General features: G+C 36.2%; 1 protein-coding gene across 2 annotated transcripts in view; it reads right to left on the bottom strand.

Moving 5' to 3' along the window:
- GMDS (GDP-mannose 4,6-dehydratase) overlaps positions 1 to 25,834 on the bottom strand; it is a 544,205-nt gene that overhangs the window by 413,416 nt on the left and 104,955 nt on the right. For both annotated transcript variants that reach the window (XM_039525667.1, XM_039525666.1), the window contains exon 4: positions 19,881 to 19,990. In XM_039525667.1, the coding sequence (XP_039381601.1) occupies positions 19,881 to 19,990 (110 nt within the window). The remainder of the gene's footprint in view (positions 1 to 19,880; positions 19,991 to 25,834) is intronic.

Here is a 25,834-nt window from a genome sequence, read left to right as displayed (position 1 = left end):
TAAACATTTTTCTAGTGCAAGGGCACCCTATGAAGTCCTGGGCTCATGTTTGGCCCTTTGGGAATTACCCTGCTCTGTCTTAAAACTGGAGGCCATAAGGGAGCACGTTTTGTTCCTTTTATTTGGAATGTTAATGAACCCAACATGACCCTTGTGAAATGCACTCAGGGGCCCTGGTAATAAAACAGGAGAGATGGTCCCTGCTACAAGGAGCTTACAGTCCACACAGCAAATACAATTTAGACAAAGGAAGCACTGGATGATCAGAAGATAAAACATATCACGGAGCAGCTCAGGGTATTTAACTTTGCTGCTTTTTAATAAGGAAATAAAAATCTTTCTTACTGTGGCAGATTAATGCTGATAAGCTTTCTAAGCATGTGAGAGTAAGGAGAAGATAAATTCTGTTCAATCAAGATAGGGAGTGTGTTCCAGTCACAAAGGGCAGCACGGATTAAGTCAAGAGCGGGGAAAGGATACAAAAAAGGCACTAGTCATCCAGTTTTAGCTACTTTGTATGCTGGCCCACGGTTGTTTAGTGATAGGCTATAATAATAATTATAAAAATAATATAGCCTATCTATATAAAAAGGAAATAAAATAATATATCATTAATCTGTCACACAGGAAACAGTTTCCTTATTAAAAAGCAAGACAAGTTAAGCTTCTGTGATACACAAAGCAATGAATGGCCAGAAGATAATACATTTAAGATACATGTTTTTTATATTGACTAAGCTCCTTGTGGCAAGGACTATGCTTCCTATTTTATTGCTTACATTATAATACCACCCATTGCTATGGATGTGTACAAACACACACATACCCCCACCCACACATCCTGCACACCTGTTACCCAGCATACTGAAAAGCTGAAACTGGATGCCTAGCTCCCTTTGTAACCTTTTCCCATTCTCATCTTTGTGCCTTAATCCATACTCCTATGTATAGAGATTATATAGTAATATGAGAAAAAAAAGCCATAAAGACAAACAATCTGCACCCGGCTGCATTTTTACTTTTGTGAAGAATCGAGGCATTATGATCAAGACCTTATTCAGAGAGTAGTAAATAAATACTATTCCTGCACTGCTCCACAGGAGGGAATCTTCTTCGCTCTCTGTGGGCAGCTGAGAGAGCAGGGACAGGCAGTGCCAGAAGCAGCACAGGGGTTGAAGCAAAGAGGAGCTTTTAGAAGAGGAAACTGCTATCTGGGGCTCCACTCCTGTGGGACTTAACCTCTGCACAATCAACACCTGTCCCTTCTGAGCAACTTCTGTGTAGCACAACTCCTATCTAAATAAATATGTCCATCTGCTCACCTATAAAGCTGACAAAGGCAGCACCTATATAGGGCCACGTCTACACTACCAGCTAAATTAGATCGATGCAGCGGTGTCAATTTAATGGGTCTGGTGAAAATTAATCGCACTGTTATACAATAGAATACCAATTGAAATGTATTAAATATTTGTGGATGTTTTTCTACTTTTTCAAGTATATTGATTTCTATTGCAGCACAGAATACAAAGTGCACAGTACTCACTTTATATATTATTTTTTATTACAAATATTTGCACTGTAAAAACAAAAATATTTTTCAGTTCACCTAATACAGCTACTGTAGTGCAATCTCTTTATCATGAAAGTTGAACTTACAAATGTAGATTATTTTTGTTACATAACTGCACTCAAAAACAATATAAAACTTTAGAGCCTACAAGTCCACTCAGTCCTACTTCTTATTCAGCAAACTTCTTGTTTGTTTACATTTACAGGAGATACTGCTGCCTGCAGGCGTTAGCATAGGAGTTTTATAACCGGCATTGCAAGGTATTTACATTCCAGATATGCTAAACATTCGTATGCCCCTTCATGCTTCGGCCACCATTCCAGAGGACATGCTTCCATGCTGATGATGCTCATTAAAAAAAATAATGCATTAATTAAATTTGTGACTGAACTCCTTGGGGGAGAATGGTATGTCTCCTGTTCTGTTTTACCTGCATTCTGCCATATATTTCATGTTATAGCAGTCTCAGATGATGATCCAGCACATTTGTTTTAAGAATGCTTTCACAGCAGATTTGACAAAACGCAAAGAAGATACCAATGTGAGATTTCTAAAAACAGCATTCAACCCAAGGTTTAAGAATCTGAAGTGCCGTCCAAAATCTGAGAGGGATGAGGTGTGGAGCATGCTTTCAGATGTCTTAAAAGAGCAACACTCAGATGTGGAAACTACAGAACCCAAACCACCAAAAGAGAAAATCAATCTTCCACTGGCGGCATCTGACTCAAATGATGAAAATGAACATGCATCGGTCCGTTCTGCTTTGGATCGTTATCGAGAAGAACCCATCATCAGCATGGATGCATGTCCTCTGTAATGGTGGCTGAAGCATGAAGGGACATATGAATCTTTAGCATATCTGACACGAAAATGTCTTGTGACTCCAGCTACAACAGTGCCATGTGAACGCCTGGTCTCACTTTCAGGTGACATTGTAAGCAAGAAGCGGGCAGCATTGTCTCCTGAAATTGTAACCAAACTTGTTTGTCTGAGCGATTGGCTGACGTAGGACTGAGTGGACTTGTAGGCTCTCAAGTTATACATTGTTTTATTTTTGAATGCAGGGTTTTTTTGTACATAATTCTACATTTGTAAGTTCAACTTTCATAATAAAGAGATTGCACTACAGTAGTTGTAGTAGGTGAACTGTAAAATATTTATTTTGTTTTTTACAGTGCAAATATTTGTAATAAAAAATAAATATAAAGTGAGCACTATATACTTTGTATTCTGTGTTGTAATTGAAATCTACATATTTGAAAATGTAGAAAACATCCAAAAACATTTAAATAAATGTTATTCTATTATTGTTCAACAGCACGATTAATCGCGAATAATTTTTTTAATCACTTGACAGCCCTAGTTTTTAGCATTGGCCTATTACATAATTGAGTATTGGTGGTAGGCTCACCTCATCAAAGCAGGAATTTGTGTATGTTGAGGACAAGGAGGTGATATGAAGTTATTTTATATATTTCATCTTATTGGTGTCATGCTATCCTAACATGCAGATAAAGAGGGTGTGGTTGGGTGTGTTTTAAGTTTGTGAAACCTAGAAGTTTGATTGATTTACTTATTTTAAAGGAAGAAATGTTTGTAAATGTATCCAGAAGCAATGAGCAGGCAGGCTATTACAGATCACTGAGATTTTGGTATCTATATATGTTGCAGTTTTACTTATTATTGTTCTAACCAGTTGTATCCACTAGCCCCCTGGGATAAGGTTTAGCCTATTTTTTGAGAGTAGCTTGAAGATTAGGAGGTGGGAACAGATGGTTCTAGTCAAATTCCTTTAATTCAGTTCCAAAGTGTAACATTTTCACATATTCCCCATGCTTACCACCCATCTAAAAAAACAAAAAAAGTTTAAATCAAAAGGTGACAGGAGGAAAAAAAAGAGATGAAACAGACTAATTTATTCAGTCTGGCTTTTGTACTTTTCTTCAGGAGTTTCAGTGTTTTATTACTATTAAATCTACTACAGTATTGTACTATTATCATTACATTTACCAGTGCGACGTGACAAATACTTGAAACCTTTAGCATTATTAATAAGCAGGAAAAGCTTTGATGGGATTCCAAGTAATTCATCCATGCCATAACAAAGCAATTGAATGTATTATAAGATCATTCTACATGCATACGGTGTAATAATTAAGAGGAAAAAGAAGAAGAATTTAGTAAATAACTGAGCTCTTTTTACTACTATAAGTACTGTATAATAGCCTTCCTTACACTTCTAGAAAAAATAGAAAGCAACCCAACTGTAAAAGTTAGACAACATATTACTATGAAAATAGCATTGAAATAAGGATCTAAGTTTCATTGTATGGTAACTTTTTTCTCCTTATCGTAAGAAAAAACTCTTAAAAAGCACAACATTAAAATTTCAGTTATGTCTAGAGATTATGGAAAATATAGTTATTAGAACCCTGCAGGGAAACTTCTATGTTACAAAAAATGACCTGTCATAAAATTACAGTCAGTGGCATAAAAAAAATGTATATTGTTATCCCTTCTTGAATCACATAGGATATAGCAATATGAGACTGTCTGTGCAGCATGATACATTACATATTGACTTTATTCTTCATGATTTTAGCAAATGTAAAACAAAAGTTTTATATGGTATCTTCAGTGCTTTTTATTTTAAATATTAAGTTTACAGACAGCTGCATTTACTAATACTGTTTCCATTACTAACATATTCAGAGTGGCCATATCAGGCTAGTCTGTTACCGGAATAAAAATCTACTTTAAATAAGCCATTGCAAATGTATTTATTTATAGTATACTACTATAAATAGTCATCTTATCAGTATTTCATTTCAGAATGCATCCAGCTGGATTTACATGGACAATCATTAAACGCTCTTACAAAAAGGAATTTCTTAACTTCAGTTTTACAGCATAGTAATGAAACATGAAATCTTAATAATGAATTATGATGTTAACAGTCAAACAGAGAACTGAAAGTGTATCCACTCTGATTTCTATTTGAGAATCTTTAAACTGATTTGTACAAGAATGTCATTATTAGGTTGAAAGTTAAAGAAAATATAAAGATCAAGGATCAACATTTATTCGGAATTAAGAAGTTTCTAATTCAATAAGCCTTTTGAAAAGGTTAGCCTTAGTCATCAGTTAGTATTCCAGAATGAGAGATTTACATTACTGTTTGTGTTGCAACAAATACAAGTAGCTTCATTAAAACATTTATATTAAGTATACATTCCCACTTACAAAATACAGCTGAAGCAAATTGTATCTTAACAGTATATTACTGCAGTTATGACTAGAGGTCATAACCATGACTTCTGTGCCTGACCATAGTGACATGCCTTACACAGAAATATATGAAGACATGATCCATTCCCAGAAGAGTTTATAATCTATTCCTTCTCTATAGCAAATAATTAAATTAAACTTAATATATTGTATTATTAATAATAAAGCAGAGTTTGATAACATCTACATGAAGATCTGCTGTCAACATATCATCCTTTTGGGATATTTTCTTTTTACATTTTTAGTATATATTTAATAAAAGCCACTTCAAAAGTTAGGAAATACTTTGTAAGGGTTATTAAATGTCACTGTATTAAACTTAAATATTAAATAATTAGTTCCTCTTATAAAACATAACCCAAACACTCATACAAAATGCATACATTTTCTATTTTATGTGGGATGTGAAAGGATGAACCTGCGAGACTTTTTTTTTGTTTGTTTAAATATCAAACAACAAGCCATAAATCAAAAATTAAGGCTACATTTCAATTAAGGAGCAACTGTTTGTATTAAAAAGTAAACATATTTTCTATTTTTACCATCACCTTTAAGACTTCAGAACTGTTTTCACTTGCTGGTGTTGGAAAGTCATGTTTCATTGTGTTAATGCAATTTGTGAATGTGTTAACATCTTACAGTAAATATCCACATGTAACATGTCATTAAGAAAGATACCTCTCCTATAAAAAAAAGTGAACATTTGCTTACAGAAGCAGAATCAACTTTAATCTACACTTGTTGACAGAAAGGATAATGTGTAGCAGATAATCTTGTTTTATCCCTGTTGCATATTCTAGGACTAAGGATTTCAAGTTTTATATGAAAACCATGACCTACGAGAATCAATGAAAAGGCTGCCCTTTTGAACAATGGGTAGGTTTTCACATTAGATACCATTACATTTACTTTCAAGCATTAAATTGCAATAATATTGCCATTCTTGGATTACTAAGACTTTACTGACAGTATCATAAATTTATATTGATCAGTTCAATATCATCATCATGAAGTTCTGAGTTCAGCATTACTGGGTACTAAATATCAGATTTCCTGAGATTTACTTTACACTGAAGAGAAAGCGCAAGTCATTTGCTTTGATTTATTTAGCATAAATAAGGAATACCCTATACTAATATTTATAAGGGAATTTTGCCTTAATATTTTGACCACTAATGTAAGGCAATGAATTACAAGCAATAAAATACTTGCACAATTTAAACAGAGTTTAAAAGTATGTGTTCCTTTGGAATGTTAAAACTCCTTTGGTAGTTTTAGTTGACCTATCTCATGGTCTTTTAAATCTTAATTAGGATCTGATATTTAGAGCTCAACTTTTAAAGCATATATCCCATTAGCATAAGGCATTTTTAAAACCTTTAATAATAAAAACTAAATACAGAGGAAGCAGTCAGTGGAACTTGTAATATTACTGACTATAGGTTGCGAAACACAGAACTGTGCATCTGATTGTGTTACCAGCATAAAAGTGCATGTCATGCAAGAAAGACGTGTACATGATATCTCATCTTAAATGTAACATAATATTATAAACACTAAAGACCTGGTACAAAGTCATTTTTAGTGACTTCAATAGGCTTTGGATCTGACCCTTATACAAGAAAGTCAGTCCTTATTATCTCTCATTAGAATTACTACAACTAGGCTCAGGAAAATCAAGTATTTTTTTTAAAAGAAAAGAGGATATTTACAGTTTATCTAAAAAGAATACTTTTTATCTGCTATTTCCAGAAGATACAGTTCCTAACTAAATTAAGTTATAATTTTTGAAATCCACAATTTTATATTGTTCTATCTCAGATAAAATGTATGTGATGACTGCTACTGTAAATCACATTTAAAATATGGAAGGTAAGATTTAGAGCAGATAAAAGAAGAAATAAATCATAGTTTTCCTCAATCATGGCACAAAACCTTTTTTTTAAATGGATTAGAATTTAAGGTAGTTGAATAGTGACACAAATTACAGAAGAGATATTATTCTTTTACTAGCACCACTCTCAGGTAGGTTGAAAATACGTAATATTTTCAGGAACGCTTGTTAGGGCTCTCCAATTAAAGTTTACTACCCAGTTAAGTGAATAATTATATATGTTAATTACGAAGCATAGGCAATGTAATTATTTACAGGGGATTCAATTTGCCACTGTGAATGTTTAGAGGTATACATCAAGGGAAAACAAAATATTGCACCAAAGTATAAAATTGGGAAAGCACCTCAAACTCATTTGTTCCATACAAAAAACAACTTTAACAACAAAACCAAAAATATTAAGTATTAAATCTTGGAAGCAATAGTTTGAATTTTTAGCATCCTTTAATTTATTTTTATAACATGTTTTCTGGTTTATCCTTTGTTTTGATATTTTGCCAATTAAATTGCATCACCAAGAGGCAACATCATGCAAGAATTCCTATCTAAAATGGAAATGCCACTACTTAGTGTCACATAGTTGTAAGAAAAATGCAGCTCAGCAAACACATTTGCAATGAAAATATTCACTCCAATACATCCATTAAATACTTAATTAAAATATATGGAAACACAGGAGAATGCTGTTAGTCATTCTTACTGATAAAAATAGAGCCAGGAAGAAAATATAGTAGAGGTCCAATCCTGAAGTCTTTACTCTGGCTAAACTCTCTTTGAAGTCAATGGATATGGTCAGAGATATTTGATACAACTCCTTTTCTATGTCACAAGGATGTGAAACATAAGAAGGACAAAATGCAGGGAGATTTGGGGAGCATGGAGTTTCTCAGACAACAGCTGACTGAGCTGCATTAACAAATGATTTTTTCAGTCAACTTATTACATAACATGTTCAAATCAAAGAGTATATCACAGTATACACACTGATAGATATTTTTCCCTTTCCTAGCCTAATTCTTCAATGGGAGCTGATGGCACTCAGTTACTCATGGGATCTAATCCCTTACCCTTTCATAAAGTATTTGACAATACTCCTATTGATTCCTTATTTCTTCCTGTATGCTGAATTTCATAGTGGTACAGTATAAAATCACTGAAAACAATTATAAATTGTTTCTTTTTAGATCTTAGGAGTTTTATATTCAAATGATCTACTAATTATTGATTCAGATCGTTTTATGGATAAACATTACTCAAAAGTTAAACTGTTTATGGATTTAAATAATTTGTAACATTAATTTGCATTTCAAACTTGTAAACATGGTTAAAAACAATGTTCTACAAGTATCAATTCAAGATCACTGCTATAGAATAAAAAGGCAATACAAAGTTAACACTGAAGTTCAAAGATCGTGGAAGGAAGGAATAATTATATTTGTCTCATTTCTAAATTGTTTTTAACAATGTGGGTAAGTTGTACAGCCTATGTCTACCTTTAATGTTTAAAAAAAATGTAATGAAACTATAAAAATCACCATTGCAATATTAGTTTGCAATTTCTGATATAAAACTGCCAGATTTTAATTTTCACTTTCTAAAATATTATTCGAAAATAAAAAGTATGAAACTATTGCCAGTTCACTATTAGAACACTGTAATTACTCCTTATAAAATAGTCGTGCTCTCACTACTGAACCTATGACATTTCATAATTACAGGTTCCAGAGTCTTGAATGTGTCCCATAGTGTGATAGTTTGGACTACAAAAATGGATTTTTTTCAGTAACCTTATTGTTATCTCATAGTATTACAAATCTGCAAAACCCGTTTTAGTAGGTAAAATATTTTATTTCAACTATTCCATGTGCATTAAAAGTCTACACAGATTCATTTAAAAAAGTTATACTGTAATTCTTCCATTGATCAGGAAAATAAAAGGGGTGAAAACATATGCTTCAAAAAAGATAAACAAACCATACATATCTGACCATACTAAGAACACAGAAAATGAACCTAGTATTAATCAGCACAAGGAGGGAGGGGAAGAAGTATTGTAAGGAGAAAAAATATGGTGATACTTTAAAAAAAAAAGTGTGATATAGAAGTAGTATTTCAGATTTTAGCAAATTAAATAATGCCTTTCAAGATAAAGTACTTGTTCAGAAAAATAGCACTAACCTCAATGAGATTTTGCCTAAGTAGGGCCCTGCAACAGTTTAGTCTGAAGATACAAAAAGTTGTCAGGTAAAATACCATCAGAAAGAAATTTCTTAATGTATTTAATGTATCTTAAGAATTTCTTATTTTTTGTTCTATTAACTGATTTGTGAGTGTTCAGTGCATGCTTTTTCTTACTCAGGTTTCCTTTTAGAGTGATTAGAACAGCATTGTTATGCTTTTTAGCATAAAAGTCATTAAAACAAACATGGTATGTTTAGAAACACTATTGTTAATTTGGAATGTCTTCAGAAGTGTGTTTGAAAGCAAAAAACAGAAGATTTCTTTGTAAAAACATGACATGCTTTATGAATCGGATACTAAATACAGAAAGTTAAAAGAAAGATACAGAATACTATCATTTTATTGCATAGCTAAAGTACTGTATATATGTAAGTCCACATACCATCCATGTTTTAGCAATGTTGACATAACATGAATTACATACAGTACATATGATACTGTAGCACTTTTATTAAAACTGTCAAAACACCTCATTTTATAAAAGCATTTAAAAAAAAAAGTCACACAGGCCCACTCATACTGTGTCACCAACAGCAGTTTAATCAAAGCTGAAACATCAACAGCCAGGATTATTAATTTTTGCACTGTTACATTACACAGTTGGAAACTACACTCCCTTCTAGTCTCACTTAGTTGTAACAGCTAGAGTGAGTTGCAACACACTTCAGAATGAAAATGCCTTTATTACCTATGAGAAATTAAATTAAATTGGGGGGAGGGTTAACTTGTCGAATAGGGGTAGGGATTCTTAAGATATCAGATTTAGGAAGAAAAACATGTGAGGAATAAGTTTCTGTCAAAACAAAGACTTGCCAGATATTGCCTTTACTAAGTTGTTATATACACTTCTGAAAGCAATTTTGTAACAATGAGCTCTGTTTATGGAAACTAAACCATGTAAGGTACAGCAGGAAAACAAATGGTGTGCCATATGTTTACCCTGAACAGTAGTATTAATACAGTGTTATCGGCAATAAAGTCCTTTCTAGATTTGGTAGCACTAAGATTGTCCTGTGTTGATTTTTTCCAAACCTTGAAGTACAATGAAGCCATAATAATCTTGAAGCTAAACACTCATATCTCAGATTGTTGTCTTATGATATAATTGTAAAAGTACAGAAACAATTTTGGGCTGAAATTGACTGACAGCCTCCAAAATTTCCTCACTGTAGGTGAAAAATCCTGGCCCCATTGAAGTTAATTGCAAAACTACCGTTAATCTCAACATAGCCAGGATTTCATCCTCCGTTTTGAAGGTAATCCTACTAAAAGCTCCAGATACAGACAAAATATTGAATACATCAAATATAGTATTTGATTACTACACCCCTTATACACCCATTAATTTTGCAGCTAGTGAATGCTAATTAAAACATGGCACCACTTTAATTAATTAACCACTTATCCTGAAGACGCATTTAATACTTGAACCCTTTTAATGGCAAATCTAATTTTGGGATTGGGGCATAACAGACTGCAGATCTGTTTCTGTAAAATGCTTACATTTGAGCAAACGTTCCCAAAGAACGCTTGCCTGATTTGAGGACTGACATTTCCTCTCTCTAACTTGCTTAACTAAAAAATAGGCATGCAGGCCAAGTTCTAGAGTACCCCAAGGCAGCAGTTCATTACTTTCAGTTGCAATTTGTGAATACTTTTCTTTTTCTGTCATTTTATTTTGACATGCATATTATTTTAGCTGATTTCAGTCATGTTGCATGAGAGGACGACATACCTTAAAAGATTAAGTTTTCCCACCTGGGACTATTCCAGAATTCAGAACTTTATAGCATCTCATACCCTTCTTCATCCTCTATGCTCCTGCATTATCAATGGTAGCTTTCTTTCGTATTTTATGTTTAACTACAAGTTATTCCAGGCAGCAGTTGATAGAAGTCAGCTTGCAATGTCACCATTCTTTCACTACAACTACAGGACTGGACTGCTCCATTGTCTATAACACTCTGCTGCCATCTATTTGACAGAAGAAATATGCCAGAAACACCATAACTATTTTCCTTCTCGTTCCATCAAATTTATCTTCCACTGAACCAGCTGTCAGAAGGAAAAGTACTAAGGGACATTTGCTTACTTCCCAAGAAAATACAGAAACCTTTACAGAACTTGCATTTTTCCTCCCTCTAAATTTAAATGAATTTAAAACAGAAGTTGGGCTATTTAAAATAAAACAAATGTACATAATAAAAATCTTTACTTTTAAAGGCACTCCAAATTTAACTACGTTTTCCAATTGAGATCTTAGAGAATGTATACATAACTCATCATCCATTTTAAAAACATACATGGTAATGCTTTCAAAATTTGGGGTTTTTAATTATGCTAGAATATTATCCATCTGCATTTATATAGATTTAATAAGGGCCCAGATTTTGATTTCAGTCATACTTATGAAAACCTGCTTCTATGCCACAACAGTCAATGTAATTCTACTGCATCTGTTGTTACTCTACGTTTACAACATAACTGAGTTCAGAATTCATCCCAGAATGTTAAAATACCAATAACGCACAAAGATTAAGAATATGGTTTATCAATCATCAAGATCATATAGATAAGGACCACTTCATCCATCAAAGTATGTAGTCCTCTTTATATACTGTATTGCACAAGAGGGGAATTAAAGAAAAAAAGTCCTTTACTTTTTGCATTTATAAAATATCTTGCAAAAAAGAAGACGACAACAACTGTTGAATTTACAAATAACTGACGGACAATGTAGAAGCAGCAAAGAATCCTGTGGCACCTTATAGACTAACAGACGTTTTGCAGCATGAGCTTTCGTGGGTGAATACCCACTTCTTCAGATGCAATGTAGTCTATTATCTTTTCAGCTAGCTGTTCACAATACTTACGCTTCAGGGCTTTGTTTTGTCTTTTTCACACCACTGATAAGCGTTCAATAAATTATCAAGCTTCATTTTTCACCTGATTGCTTTCCTGATACTTTAAAATAACTTATTGGTGGTAATCTGCTTAGTGTTTATCACAACAATGACACATGAAAAACAACAAGATCAGAGACTGAAAAAGCAAAAACCTAACAAATTATAATTATGTGCAATACAAAGGAAATCAGTATGATCCAAAAATCATACAATCTCTAGCATTTTTTTCCATACCAAGAAAAAAATCGCTACAGTGAGGTGTTGGGGGAGAGGGTGAGGAGAGGATTTGATTTGGTGGTTTTAGGTGGGGTAGGCGGTGGGAGGGAGGGGAGAAGGCACAAAGAGTTAGGTCATTTTACAGGTTTTTGCACCACTAAAACATGTCCATTTGTGTCCATAAAAATTCTGCCTCAATTTGGCTCGTATTGTGCTTGGCCTGAAAAGTACTTGTTACCAAATTCTTCACCTTGTGATCTGAAACACTATTTGCTAAAGAAACAGAAATCAATGTATTCTTCTTAGTACATACTGCTGCAACTCATCATATAATCCCATTAGTCATTTGCATGTATTTACAATATTAGCAGACACAACATGTATATTTATCTAATAATTACATTAATCTGTTCAAGCCATGTGACAGTTATATTTGCGTTACTAAAAATATTTTTGGTTTTAGATTTAGTTTAGGCTAGCCGATGCATGCAGCTATTATGACTGGACTGATGGTGTAAAATGCAAACAAACATATTTTTGTGTGGTCTACTAATTATGAGAAATTCCAAACATCACCACCTATTACAATTCCTCCTACACTTAATAAAAGAAAACAATCTGTTTGAACAGGTATAATAGGATTTTCATAGTGTTCCTCAACCCTACCCCCAAGTAAAATATTATGTGCGTATAAAGGAATTTTTAAATGGCTTTGCATTTGAATTAGATTGCTCAGAAATGCAATGAGAGAGTTTTAAAGCTAGACATAGGCAAAATTACACATTTAAACTTTCAAAAAGGAACACTAAGAGCCCTACCCTGCCCTCAGCCTCATTGAGGCTCTGATCTTCGAGAGCCCAACATTATGGCCCCAGTCCAGCAAAGTACTTAAGCAAATGCTTAATTTTAAGCACCTGAATAATCCCACCAATTTCATGCTTAAATGCTTTGCTGGATTAGGACTAGAATATTCAGTACTTTAAAGGATTAAGCCACCCACTGGTGCAGAAAGGTGAGGTTGACGAGAAGGTAATGCAAGGATCATCTTCCTCTTGTGAAGCAGTAGTGCAGGATCCTTCCTCAGAGCACACAAGTGTGTTAAGAGAGGGTCCTGAATAATGAAATGGCTCACATACCACTTCCGCAAGAGGTTGTGGTCTGGAAACTAGAAGCACAAACTGCTGTGAAAAGTCAGTGCTAGGCTAGCTAACAGATGGTAACTGAGCACAGTGGTTTGGCAGAGAGATACAGCAAAGCATGCCCCATACCATGGTGCCCTAGCCAACTCTATGGAATCCTATCCTCGTAAGCAGGATCCCTACAGCAAAGCAATCTGCATTCAGGTTTCTATTGCTGCAAAAGCCAGGAGTGGGCTCTACTTAGCTGATCAAATGAACTCCCACACCCTCTAAATTAAAGATATTATACCAACTTGTGATACAGTAAAATATTATATAAAACCTAACTGAAATTCTTAAATTCTATAAAGTTAAGATTTATTGGATTATTTTTGTTTATATATCGTGTGTACTGCATCCTTACCCTTAGCACAGTGGTTCCATTATTCTTGTCCATTAGCTGAACTAGATTTTGTTACAGTGAGTGTTTCACTCTTCAGTGGTCAAACTTGCTGCTTTTACAACACCAAATGTAGACGTAATATAAGCAACCCACTTAGGCTTTTGCAATGCTTATAGCTAATTATATGGAAACTTAATATAATACAACAAGAAAGCACAAAAAATGTGTAAACCAAATGATCAGAAACATATTATTACTTCCGCATACTGGATAAAACTATGTGATTTATAGTTTATAAGTAGTGTATAGTTCTGATTATTTTTGATAGTGCACAAGGACTGGGAATGCTTTAAAATTTCCTAACAAAGGATTTAGCCTGCAAGACTTACTCAAGCAAAACTGAACTCAAGTCAATGAGGGTTACCTAAATAAGGATTTCGGGATCAGGGCCAAAACTGAATAGATACAAAATTATATAAATGTCATTAATAAGTCTCTCAATTCCAATCCTACAATCATTTTTCCCACATTTATTTTTAAATACATGAGTAATAGCATTAAAGTTGTTGATTAATGTTTGTTTGGAAAAAATCCAGATGCTACCAAGATAAAAATACGGCCTTTTAAATTTACACTGTGAGAGTAACACATACTCCCAATACAGAGGAAGTATTTTTAAAACTGGTTTGTTTTAAGAAAACACATAGGTATTAGAAACAATCATATCATATAAATTCTACTACTTCAATGGGATTACTCACATGCTTAAAACTAAGCCCTTGAGTAAGTGTTTGCAGGATCAGGGCCTTAACCAGAAGATTAGTTTAAAAGGACTGTAAATTAATCCAGCTGATTACTGAACTGTACAAATACCAACCCTTCCACTATCATGAGTAGAATATACAAAAGCTTATTCTAGTACCTATATGTTTTAGGAAAATAAACCAGTTTTCAAATACTGGTACTTCCTATGCATTGCAGAAATATATTCCTCTGATACTGTAAATTTAAAGGGAAGTGTTTTAGCTTGGTAGCATGTTATTTTTTTTCCCCAAACAAACATGGACCAATGTTATTTTATTGCCAGATATTCTGAATTTACATCTTGAATTATCATGTTTCATTGTTAGTTAACATTAAAAATTACTCAGGTGGTGCTAATTCCAATATTGACATAGATAGTAAACATCAGCATGAGCCTATGAACCAAGTATACATTTCCACTCATAGAAACTAATATTGGTGTTTAGGCACCCAAGGAATAAAAATTAATCCAATTTACATTAAAAGAAAATCAAAGCATATAAGTACTTCTGTATTATGTGCAATTCTGCACAATATTTAATACGATGCTGCATTAAATTCTGAGTGAAAAATTCTGCCAACTACAAAAAAGTACCTCATATTAACAGTCAGCATTTTTGAACTACATAAGCAGAAATAAACCCACGGAAATTTATTCTAAAGTAACAAGCTTAAAGCAATGGGCCTGATTCTGTTCTTATTTACACAAGCTTTACACCAATGTAACATAAATTGATTTCAACAGTTACTCTAGAATCAGGCCATAATGTTGAAATTCCTCAATATACTGAGAATTCTTTTTCTACTGCATAAAATATTTCAGCTAAACAACATTTTGGGGGGTCCCTTTATATTCGGATTAGAAGCAAACACTGGCCCTGTATCAAAATATTCAAACTAGCAATGCATTAGTAAATCTGAGCCAAAACAGAGATGCTGCTGCAGATGGAATAAAATCTGCTACCAGAGGACAACTGGTTGTTTGAAGTATTCCTCTTGTTTAGTCACATATTAATTCTTCCCACCTTACATTTGGGAGGCAGTGTGGTTCAATGCACAGAGGGCAGGCCGAAGGTCAGAAAACCAGGATTCTACACATACAGGAAGTTGTTTAACCTTTCAGTTTCAGTTTCCTCATTGCAAAATAGGGACAAGAATCCTAAATTACTCTGAGTTCTCTAAATGAAAAGTGCTTTATGAGTGATGCATATTATTATTGATTGATATTTTGGTATCATATAGTAGAGTGCCAATCTCCAAGCACAGTGCCAAATGCAGATCAAGTAATAATAAAACGTAGCGCTGATCCACCCTCTCTCAGCAACTGCAGTTTAAGAAAACCTGATCAACTTCAGGGTTTTATCATTGTTGAACAAAAACAATAAGCTATTTGTATTTATCTTGCAAAGTAGAAAAAAGTACCAATATTTGGATTTTTAGATGTTAGACCTTATTTGCATATAAACTAACACTAGGGCCGCTGGCACATTGCCGATGTGTCTGTGTTGCAAACATTAGGCACCCTAGTTGCAATACATCAACCCATTTTTTTCACATCTCATATATTTTATGACAACAGTTTTGGCAACAGAAACCAATAATCACTGCCAACAGCCCATATGTCATCTCCTACTGATTACAGCAAGTACACTAAAAGGAACACATTCAGACTTAGAGTAACTGGGCAAAACTAACTCCATTATAAACAAATCAGTTGCATCCCTTTGTACCACATCTGAATTTAACTCTAAGCTGTTTAATATGAGACAGAATTCTCTATATCAGTGTTATGCTGCCCTTTGCTTTAAACATTTCTGTCACCTGCTTGATTAATTTAAGATGGCAACAGTAAAATACCTACAGTTAATACTGCACTGTGATGCCAGATGCAATTAATACTGTTCACAATTATGTTTGCCTAAAATAGTTATAAGATGCTGTGCACTGTTCTATACACACACACACACACAGGTGAATATGCAATACCCCCTCAATTAGCCAAATGGTCTGAGGGAATGGCACTAAACAAATTCAGTCAAACTAGGTTTTGGATATTTGAAGGAATTTTGAATGTAGTTAATACACTTTAAAGTATACAAGTCTACGGCCCCACTTTAGAGACCTTACGGTGGCACAGCTGTAAGATCTCACGTGTAGCCACTTTATGCTGAAGTGAGAGCTCTACCAGCAACATAATTAAACCCCCTCCAATGAGTGGTGGTAGCTACGTCAGCCGGAGAAACTCTCCCGCTGATGTAGCATGGTGCACACGACCACTCATACTGGCAAAACTTACGAAGGCGAAACCCCTGAGTGGCATTTTTCCCAACAGAAGTGGTAGTGTTGACATGGCATATGTCAGGACTATAGCAGGGAGTTTTGGATAACCAGTTTCAGTTAATCAAGCATGTACATAAAACAACCTATTCTGTGCTTGGCATTTGGAGTCAATTCACAGTAACCCATTACCCCCATCAATTCTACCCAAATGAAAAAAATAGTTGCGTGGTTAGTAGTAATGATTCATGATACAGCAGTGTCTAAAGAACAGACCGAATTTAAGATTAAACTACAAGTGTAACATCTCTGAAGTGAATGTGCTACTGTTACTGAACACCCTCCGTTGAAGTTGTAAACCCCATTCTTCATGAAAACAGGCAGGATTACACACTGGATAATTTGTTCCTACTCTGATGATGATATCATGTTAAGTTTACTGTTTCTAATAACGAGCAAATTTCAGTCATTCATCTCTCACTTTCTCCAGCATAAGATTAAATCAGCCTCTCAATGACCTACTCATGAGTCATAATCCTCACTGTTTACGATTGAGAAAAATGGTCTTCTCTGTCAGTATTTCCCAGACTTCTGTGGGTTCATTCCAAGAACCAATTTCATCTTCATTGGTTTCCTACAGGAAACCAGACCAACTTCCTATTATTTTATTTTCCTTACTTTCAGCATGGCTCACATAAAATTAACTGGAAGGGAGTGTGATAGAAAACTTTATTCTACATAAACACAAGCCAACATAAACACCACCAAAAAACACTGTAGACGTCATTGATTCAAAGTGACCAGAATGTAAAGTAAGCTAAGATTAGAACTTTTTCTCTGAAAGCACACCCCACACACACACACACACACACACACACGCACAAGTGGTTAATTTACATAGGCTATGATTAAAGCAAGCTTTGCTTAAAATCATGTGCTAATGAGGATGTTCACCAGTTTGCAAAAGCTTATTATAAAGGAACAGGTACTTTCCCAACTCAGTTAGTGTCAGCAGCTGTCTTAGAACGTTTGGGCACTGCTGAACCAGTTCTAAATCATCTTGATAATACCAAAATATTATTTTTAGAACTTAAAAAGCTAACATACTTCCATTTAATTTTTATATCTATGATCAGACCAGTCATTAGTTGCTGTCTTTAGGCACGATTTGCTTTTGCTGGCTTCGACCCAAGAGTTTGAAAGCAATTATGTACCCACTCCCACTCCTGGCCTTAGAAGAGGAAGGAGGCAGAAGGTGCATGTGGCTGATTTACCATTGTTTTCTAATCACAATTTGCTACCAAATACTTGAGTAGTCTGTGGATCCTAATTTATAAGACAGAACTGAAGTAGCAAATGCAAATGATGATTCCCCATGGTAAATGAAACTACATGTGTTTAAAGAGAATTCTATGACTACAATAAGGTGCAGTTTTTATTTCTGTTTTGTAGCTGTAAAGTTACATGCACATTAGGCAGCTGCCCATCCTATTAACAGAAAATTCTCCTTTTTACTCATATCACTTTCCTGAACTCACAGCAGATTGGCATTTCAAGGTAAAATTACGGATGTGTCTCTAGCTGTAAGTTCAACCCTTTGACACAGTTTTAAAATTTTCCATTTCCCCTTCAGAAAAAGTATATGGCACTCTCTTTCCATTTACATGTCACACCGTCTACCTCAAAACTGGCACAGGCAGAACCTTTCACTGGTAGTGATACATTCTTATACAGATGCTTGGAGAATTATAAAAAGGTGGAGATGTTACTTTTCATGAACAAATACACAAATTGCAAATGAATAAACATCAATTAGACTGGGTACAAAACTAATTTGAAGCATTCTCTGTTAAGTAGGGTGCCAGAAGCTCCAATTATTTCTATGGCAAGAATAATCCGATTTTAATAAAAGAAGCTGTGAAAATGGTGGCTATTGTATTGTGGTTCTGTTACAGACAATGTTCTGTCAATTAACACCTGAAGATCAGTCGTGTATCCAGGAGAAAAGAAAAAGAAAAAAAGAAACAGAAAAAGAAAAAGCATCAATGAGAGAAAGGTTAAATTCTTCTTTGGAGAAAAATCAGCAGGGCCAGCAATGACCTTGAAATGCTCATTTCTGGGTAATCTTTTCCATATTAGTAAAGGATTAAATGAGGTTAGTCTCTTTCACTCAGAAAAAGACTTTCTGTAGGTACCATACAGGACACTGTAAATGTTTTATTATGGTACCCACTATAAATTTAACAGACTAGTAGCAACAACAGATGCAACTCATACACTAAAAAACAGTGGTTTTCAAACTTTCTGTATTGGTGACCCCTTTCACACAGCTAGCCTCTGAGTGTGACACCCCTTATAAATTAAAAATGGGGGGGATAATTTAATTTAATGGGGACTCAGGGCTGTCAGCCCCACAGCGCTTACAGTTTGTGACCCCCAGGTAACCACCTTGGGACCCCTGAGGGGTCACAACCCCCAGTTTGAGAACCCCTGCACTAAAAGTTGCAAATACCTGGGAAATAAAAATATATAAAAATAAAATAACGAAGGGCTACTCCAAAGCATTCCAAAACAGACACCAACAGGATCAAAGGGCAGACAACTGGTGGACAGAGAAGGAGGAGCAAGTCAAAGACTGCTAGTTGGAGTCTTGGGGTGAGGAATATTATGGAACTAAATATTTCACCCGAAAGGCTTCTGATCAGAATTGAGACCAGCACTCAGCTATTTGGAATTTTTTAGTCAGGTTCGTACACGTCATCACATATATCAGCTAAAAATAAAATATTACTTTAAAACAATGTTTTGGTTCAGACACAAACCAACAGTATGCTAGTCTTCTATTAGGGTTTCTTTTCAGGACATTTTGAACCCAATGTTATTTCAAACGGTAGAGACACTAAGCCTCAAAAATTGGGGATAATCTTGGCAATGCCAATTTAACCTCATACTACCACTTGAGGTTTAATTTTATATTCAGTACGGAAACTGGGACAGTATTCAGCACCAAGTTAGTAGTATTTGCTAGGATTTAAAGCAATGCTCACATGTTATAACTAGTAATTGAAATGCTGTAGGGCTGTGGACTAAAATTATGAATAGATATACAGTGCACACACTCACTAACCATTCAAAATTCTCAATGATGAAAGTTACTTACTTTGACATGGCTCTGAGCTCCCAAGTTGTAGATTTCAGTGGGCTTCACTTCATTAATTATCTTCACCAGGCAAGTACTGTCTGTGAGATCACCATAGTGCAGCTTCATGTCTTCAGATTTCAAGAATATACAGTTAGACTAATAAAAGTAATATACTAAATTCTCAAAACAATATGTGTTCTTAGCCAAGGTCTTATTTAAAAATACATACACTATTCAGATAAGAAATTAAAAGAAAATTGTCTAGATAATAATCATTATTTAAAAAAATATAATCTTCCTTACCAGATTTGTAAGCACCACCTTAAATTAAAACGACAACATTTATGTTACTTGCTTAATCTGTTGCTCTTCATTCAACAAGGATATTTAAACTCAACTGGACAGCTTCACTTATTCTCACCCATTAGCACAAAACTGTTTAGTCTGGGTTTCCAATACTTACGGGGAACATTTAACAATACTTTTTACTGATTTTTTTTAAAATCAAAATTGTCACATTCAGCTTTTAGCCATCACCATTAAAACATCAGTGACTAAGATTTTCAAAAGCAACTAGTGAATCTGGATCTTTGTTTTGAATGCCCAGCTCGTGACATCTTTGAGGAGCCTGTTCTTCATGGAGAGTGTACTCGGAGCTTTGTGGAAAAATCAGGCCTCTATTACTGACAGCCAGTTCAAATCATTAATAACTTTTGAAAATCTTAGATAGAATTTGTCTTCAGTTAACAAACCTAAGTAACTAAACATTTTGCCTGTATTTATAGCAGGAAATAAGTGCAGTATATCACATACCACTGTCGGGTAACTACTTCTGAGTATCTTTTTTAATGCTGACTGCTGTAGATTTTCAACAAAGTCTAAATTTGAAGGCTAAATTACTTGACCATATCCCTTGAAAATATTTACATTTTTATGCCTTCTTTCCAAAGTATCTTCTTATTACTACTTTTGCAGTTACCAAATGCTTGCATAGTGTTCTGCACCTTCAACATATTTGTATAAAAAGTTAACTACATTAATTCATTTCCTCACACCTCCCCCAGTGAAGGTGGAGAAACTGAGGCTGAGAAATTAAGCGATTTCACCTAGACCATAAAGCCAAAGTCAAGCTGTGATTAGAATTCACGGGTTCCTGTACTAAGTACCAACTACTCAGCTCAGGCCACTAGAGCACACCACTCTCTCGGCTATTTATGACAATTATTTTTTCACCTATCCCCAGACATTTCACATACATCCCAGCGTTATGTATATCTACAATTTTATAATCACAATGATTTTTGGAATGCAATTAAAGAGGAGTACCATATGCCCTCTAACGATGTCTATCCTTCACTCTGCATGGGTACTCGTGACAATGTCTTATGCCAGGGTAAGAAAAAAACAAAACATACCAACTTTGTCATTCATTACTAATTTGTATGAAGGATATAGGTCATAAATATTCTGCTATATTCTGTTCATGGTCAGCTGACAAGAAAGCCAGTCAAAGCCATTCATAACTGACAGCTCTTTATTTGATAGTAGAAGCCAAGCCTTGAAAAACTATTATTTTTTGAAAACATAATACATAAAATATTCTAATGTTCAATGGTAGCTATGCCAATTTCCCCTCTACAATATATTTCACAGTGACAACTAACATTAAATATACAACTGAATCACACAAAGTGTTTTTAACCAACAAGACTATGTAATACAAGATTTTGTGATCAAGTCAGTTTGCTTCCTTGTGTATTAAGCAGCTAAAGATGATTCTCAAACACCTGCAGAGAAGGAATGCTAACATCACTAAACTTGTCATAGGTTGAAAGTGCAGATGACAATACAGTAAGACTCAGCACTTCCGACCTGAAAGCTTTAGGTTCTAAAAATGAAGTACCACTAAGGAAAGAGTAATTTAGAAAAGAAAAAGAAAAACTTCATAACAGGCAATGCAACATGTTTAATGACATTACTGACAAAATCTCAATTGTGGTTAGATACATTGGTCATGCAGCTGTTATTTATTCTTTCCTGATTTGGTTAGTTTCTAACTGATACGTGAAAAAGGAGTTATCAGCGTGAGCCAACTCCTGTCAAAACAAAGACACCATGTAACTTATCAACTTTGTCCTTGTCCTCAAACTACAACCCGTAGAGAATTTATCTCAAAATGCAACTTATTCATCCTGGTAAATATGTTTTAACATTTCTAGTACAAAAAATAATGTACATGAATAGCTTATGAAGTACCTCCATTTTTAAAGAAAACTATTTTGTTAAAAATAATCATTGACTGATTTGTTGTTTTTAATCTGCTAAAGCAAGACCCTGGACATTGCATTAACATAGATTATTTGCTGATGCTTTTGGTCTCCAGAGTGTGTTAAAGGGGACTGGAAACTGAATGGCTCCATTCCTTTGCTTCTGAGAGGTCACACAGAAGAATACTGGGAGATCCTTCAGGCAAGATGAATAATCTCTCCTGTTAGGTCCCACAGGGATCTAATTTTGTCATTCCTCCTGTTCAATGTGAATATGAGACTGCTATAGGAGATAGTGAGATGGTATGGGGTGCAGGGTCTTCAGTATGTGGACAACACTCAAACTGTGTGTCTATGTCTTTAGAATCAACCAGTCAGATAAGAGACTCAGTGTCTAGCCAAGGGTTCTCTAAATGAGAACTAGTTGGCTGAGATTCAGGCAGACAAGAAGGAGATAATTCTTTTGGATTCAGAGCAGCAACCAGAAGAAATTACTCCTAGGGAAATTCTGCACCACTATGTGTGCACAGAATTCCTGCCCCCGTAGATTTTTTGCTTCCTGGGAGAAAAATGACTGATGGGAAAGCAAAGGGAGCGGTCACACGCCCCTCCTCAGAAGTGCAGCCACATTGTTTCCGGCACCCGGAGCAGCCAGTGGAGAGGTAAATCACTTTGACGGGGTGGGTGGGATGAGGCTGGGGACACCCTGGCCAGTGGCTCCTACTTTGCGCCAGGCTCAGCTGCTAGTCCCCGCTGGGCTGGGCTGAGCGAGGAGCGCACTTCCTCCTCCCCTGCACAGAGCGGTCAGGTCCAGGTCAGATCCACCCTCAGAAACCTCCCATGGCTCCACACCCCGCACCCCTTTTCCTGTCCCCATCACTCCTCAGCTGCAGGGGGAGGGATTGCTGTGCAGGGAGCTGCTCCCCCATCGCTCAAAGCCCCATGCATCCAGGCTCCCCAACCCCTCCTTCTGAGCCTCACCCCCTGTACTCGAACTCCCCACCAAGCCCCCCCATACCTGAACCCCCACCCTGCTGAGCCCCACCTGGACCATCCCAATGAGCCCCCTGCACCCCCATCCCACTGAGCCCAAACCAGTGACACCCAGACCCCCCCATGAGCCACATCCCCCATCCCACTGAGCCCAAACCAGTGACACCCAGACCCCCCACTGAGCCCTCCAAACCCAGACACCACCCCCCCGTGAGCCACATCCCTCCACACCCAGACCCCCACTCTGAGCCCCAAGCACCTTCCCCTGGAACCCCCATACAGAGTCCCATTGCCCGTTCACCCAGAACCCTCCCCAACAAGCCCCTGTGTATCCAGATCTCCCCCGCACCCAGACTGCTCCACACAAACCTCTTACCCCACACCTGGATTCCCCCTACACTTGGCTCCTGCCAGGCTGAGTCTGCCTAACCAAAACCGGTGTGCCTGGCACGGAGGGGCTGGGCCCTGGGTGTTTCTGGGTCAGGCCCAGCCCTTGCACTGTGTCAGGGTTGGGTGCAGCCTCACCGTGGAGTTTGTGTCCCGGGCATGGTGGGGTGGGGTGGGGTGGGGTTGAGGGGGGCCTTCAGGGTGATCTCCCACCTCTGTGCAGCCAGTGGCTTGTGCTCCCCATTGCCAGGCTGGAGCCTTCATATTTATTTCTTGCAAATAAAATTTGCAGAATTTTAAAATATTGTGCACAGAAGCTTTTTTTGTCACAGAATTCCCTCAGGAGTAAGAAATGCAGAGAGTATATGAGTTTCTTCCATGGAAGTTGGGTGACTACTGTTTATTAATGAGGTTTGCAAGTGAGGTGGGTGTGAGGCGGGAGCATAATGTTTGATTAGTAGCTGCCCCTGAGGTTCCAGATCCTAGAGGATAAGGTTGCACTTTTTTCCTCTCTCTCTTTTTTTTTTTTTTGCAGTTGTCAAGAAGGTTTTTCTATACGCAGACTTTACTACAGTTATCCATGCCTTGGGTCACCTGCATCACTGTAACACAGTCTACATAAGCTATGCCTGAAGACTACTCAGAAATTTCAAGCTATTAGAAAGAATGCAGTGGTCTGCTTACTGAGTGGAATTCCAGACCGGAAGTGTAAATCTCACAGTAGTTTGGGTCCAGACTACCCTCATGACCACCTTATTCCTCTTTACAATAGGGCAGCAATTTATTCAGCTATGCTGAATGGACTTTTCGGGATAAAAGTGGGAAGATTTTATTTGTGGAAAGGAGAAGTTTTATGGATAACAGTTTAAAAGGGGAGACCTGTATCTGGGACAGGGTTTATTTGTTCGGTAGTTTTACAAAATAGGCGACGTGCATAGAACTTTGGACACAGTCATTTAAAATTTATTTGTGTCTGACCTAGAAGTCTCCTTTAGAAAGCAACAGATATGGAATCTATTTTGGGCATATAGTCACAATCTTGCTTGCTTCGCAGAATTTTATAAAATTTCACTACTTGCTTCTTGAGACACACACCCATTGCAGTGTGCTTTTATTCAAACTGAAATCAGTTGCTCCTGTGAAGAATGCACAGGGAATACACACAGCTTTTAGACGCTAATGAGACTAAACTACTTGATTGCTTCTTTATTTCCTCAGGTACTGCTTAGAGACCTATTGTTTCAAAATAGTTGCCATGGAACAGACTTTCCTGAGATTCCAAGCCTGATTCTTCCACATCAGATTCAGATAGTTATCATTCCTCTATTAGAGGAAAATGATTGAGAAAGAATGTTAAAAATTACTAGTATTTGCTTTCTTTTTCTGTGTTCTATACTTTTTTCAGTTTCCTTTCACAAGCTCAGGAGAGGTATCCGAAAAAGAATACTGTAGCTCTTTCTTTATTTTCTTGTGCTTCAGTTTACCACATGAGCCATGGCGTTTTAAACTGCAGTAGACCGATCTCTAATACTGTCTTGGCTGGAAACTAATTTATTTTATTGCTCTTCAGATGATCTTTTGCTCTAGCAACTAGATGATTATTTTCAAGTTTAAAATACAAATGACAAGCCTCCCATAATGGGTAGCTTTGACCACCACTGGCCTTCTTTCAAATTTTAAAAGATAAAACCAAGCAAAAATCAAACCAAATAAAAATACATCTTACATTACGTTCTGAGGCTTGATAGACTTGGGCTCTGTTAAACCATCCAAGGGAGCAAATTTCAAAGACAAAGGCCCTCAAATGAAAAAGTTCTCCTGCCAGATGTGATGGATCTGATTGTGATCTCATTTACCTTAGTGTAAACCATGACTAGCTAGTGCTAATGTTAAGTGACCTAACCTATAATGTAGACGCAACTAGGTCAACAGAAGAATGTTTCCATTAACCCAGTTACCGTCATTTGGGGAAATGGAGTTCCTGCACTGACAAAAAAACCTTCCGCCGCTGTAGTCTGCATCTACACTACGGGGTACCATAGCTATGCTGCTGTAGCACCCTGCAGTGAAGACATGCAATGGATCACCTGGCGAAGGTGAACAGAGGATCACCTAACAAAAGGGACTGGAGGTTATAAAAGAGAAGGTCTCGGTCACCATTTTGAGAAAAGAGCAGAAAAGGAGGAAACTGGGCAGAAGAGCAGAAGGGCACTGACAGCAAAGGTCAGAGGGGGAAGAGTGTCCATGATTAAGAAGAGAAGTCATGTGCAGGAGGGGGAACCTGGACTGCTTCAAGGACTCAGCTCTAAGCCCAATGAACTCTCC

Source organism: Mauremys reevesii, linkage group 2, assembly GCF_016161935.1.
Source record: "Mauremys reevesii isolate NIE-2019 linkage group 2, ASM1616193v1, whole genome shotgun sequence".
In the NCBI taxonomy this organism is placed as follows: Eukaryota; Metazoa; Chordata; order Testudines; family Geoemydidae; genus Mauremys; species Mauremys reevesii.
Note: the sequence above shows the minus strand (reverse complement) of the source record. Positions and strands in the feature narration are given on the sequence as shown.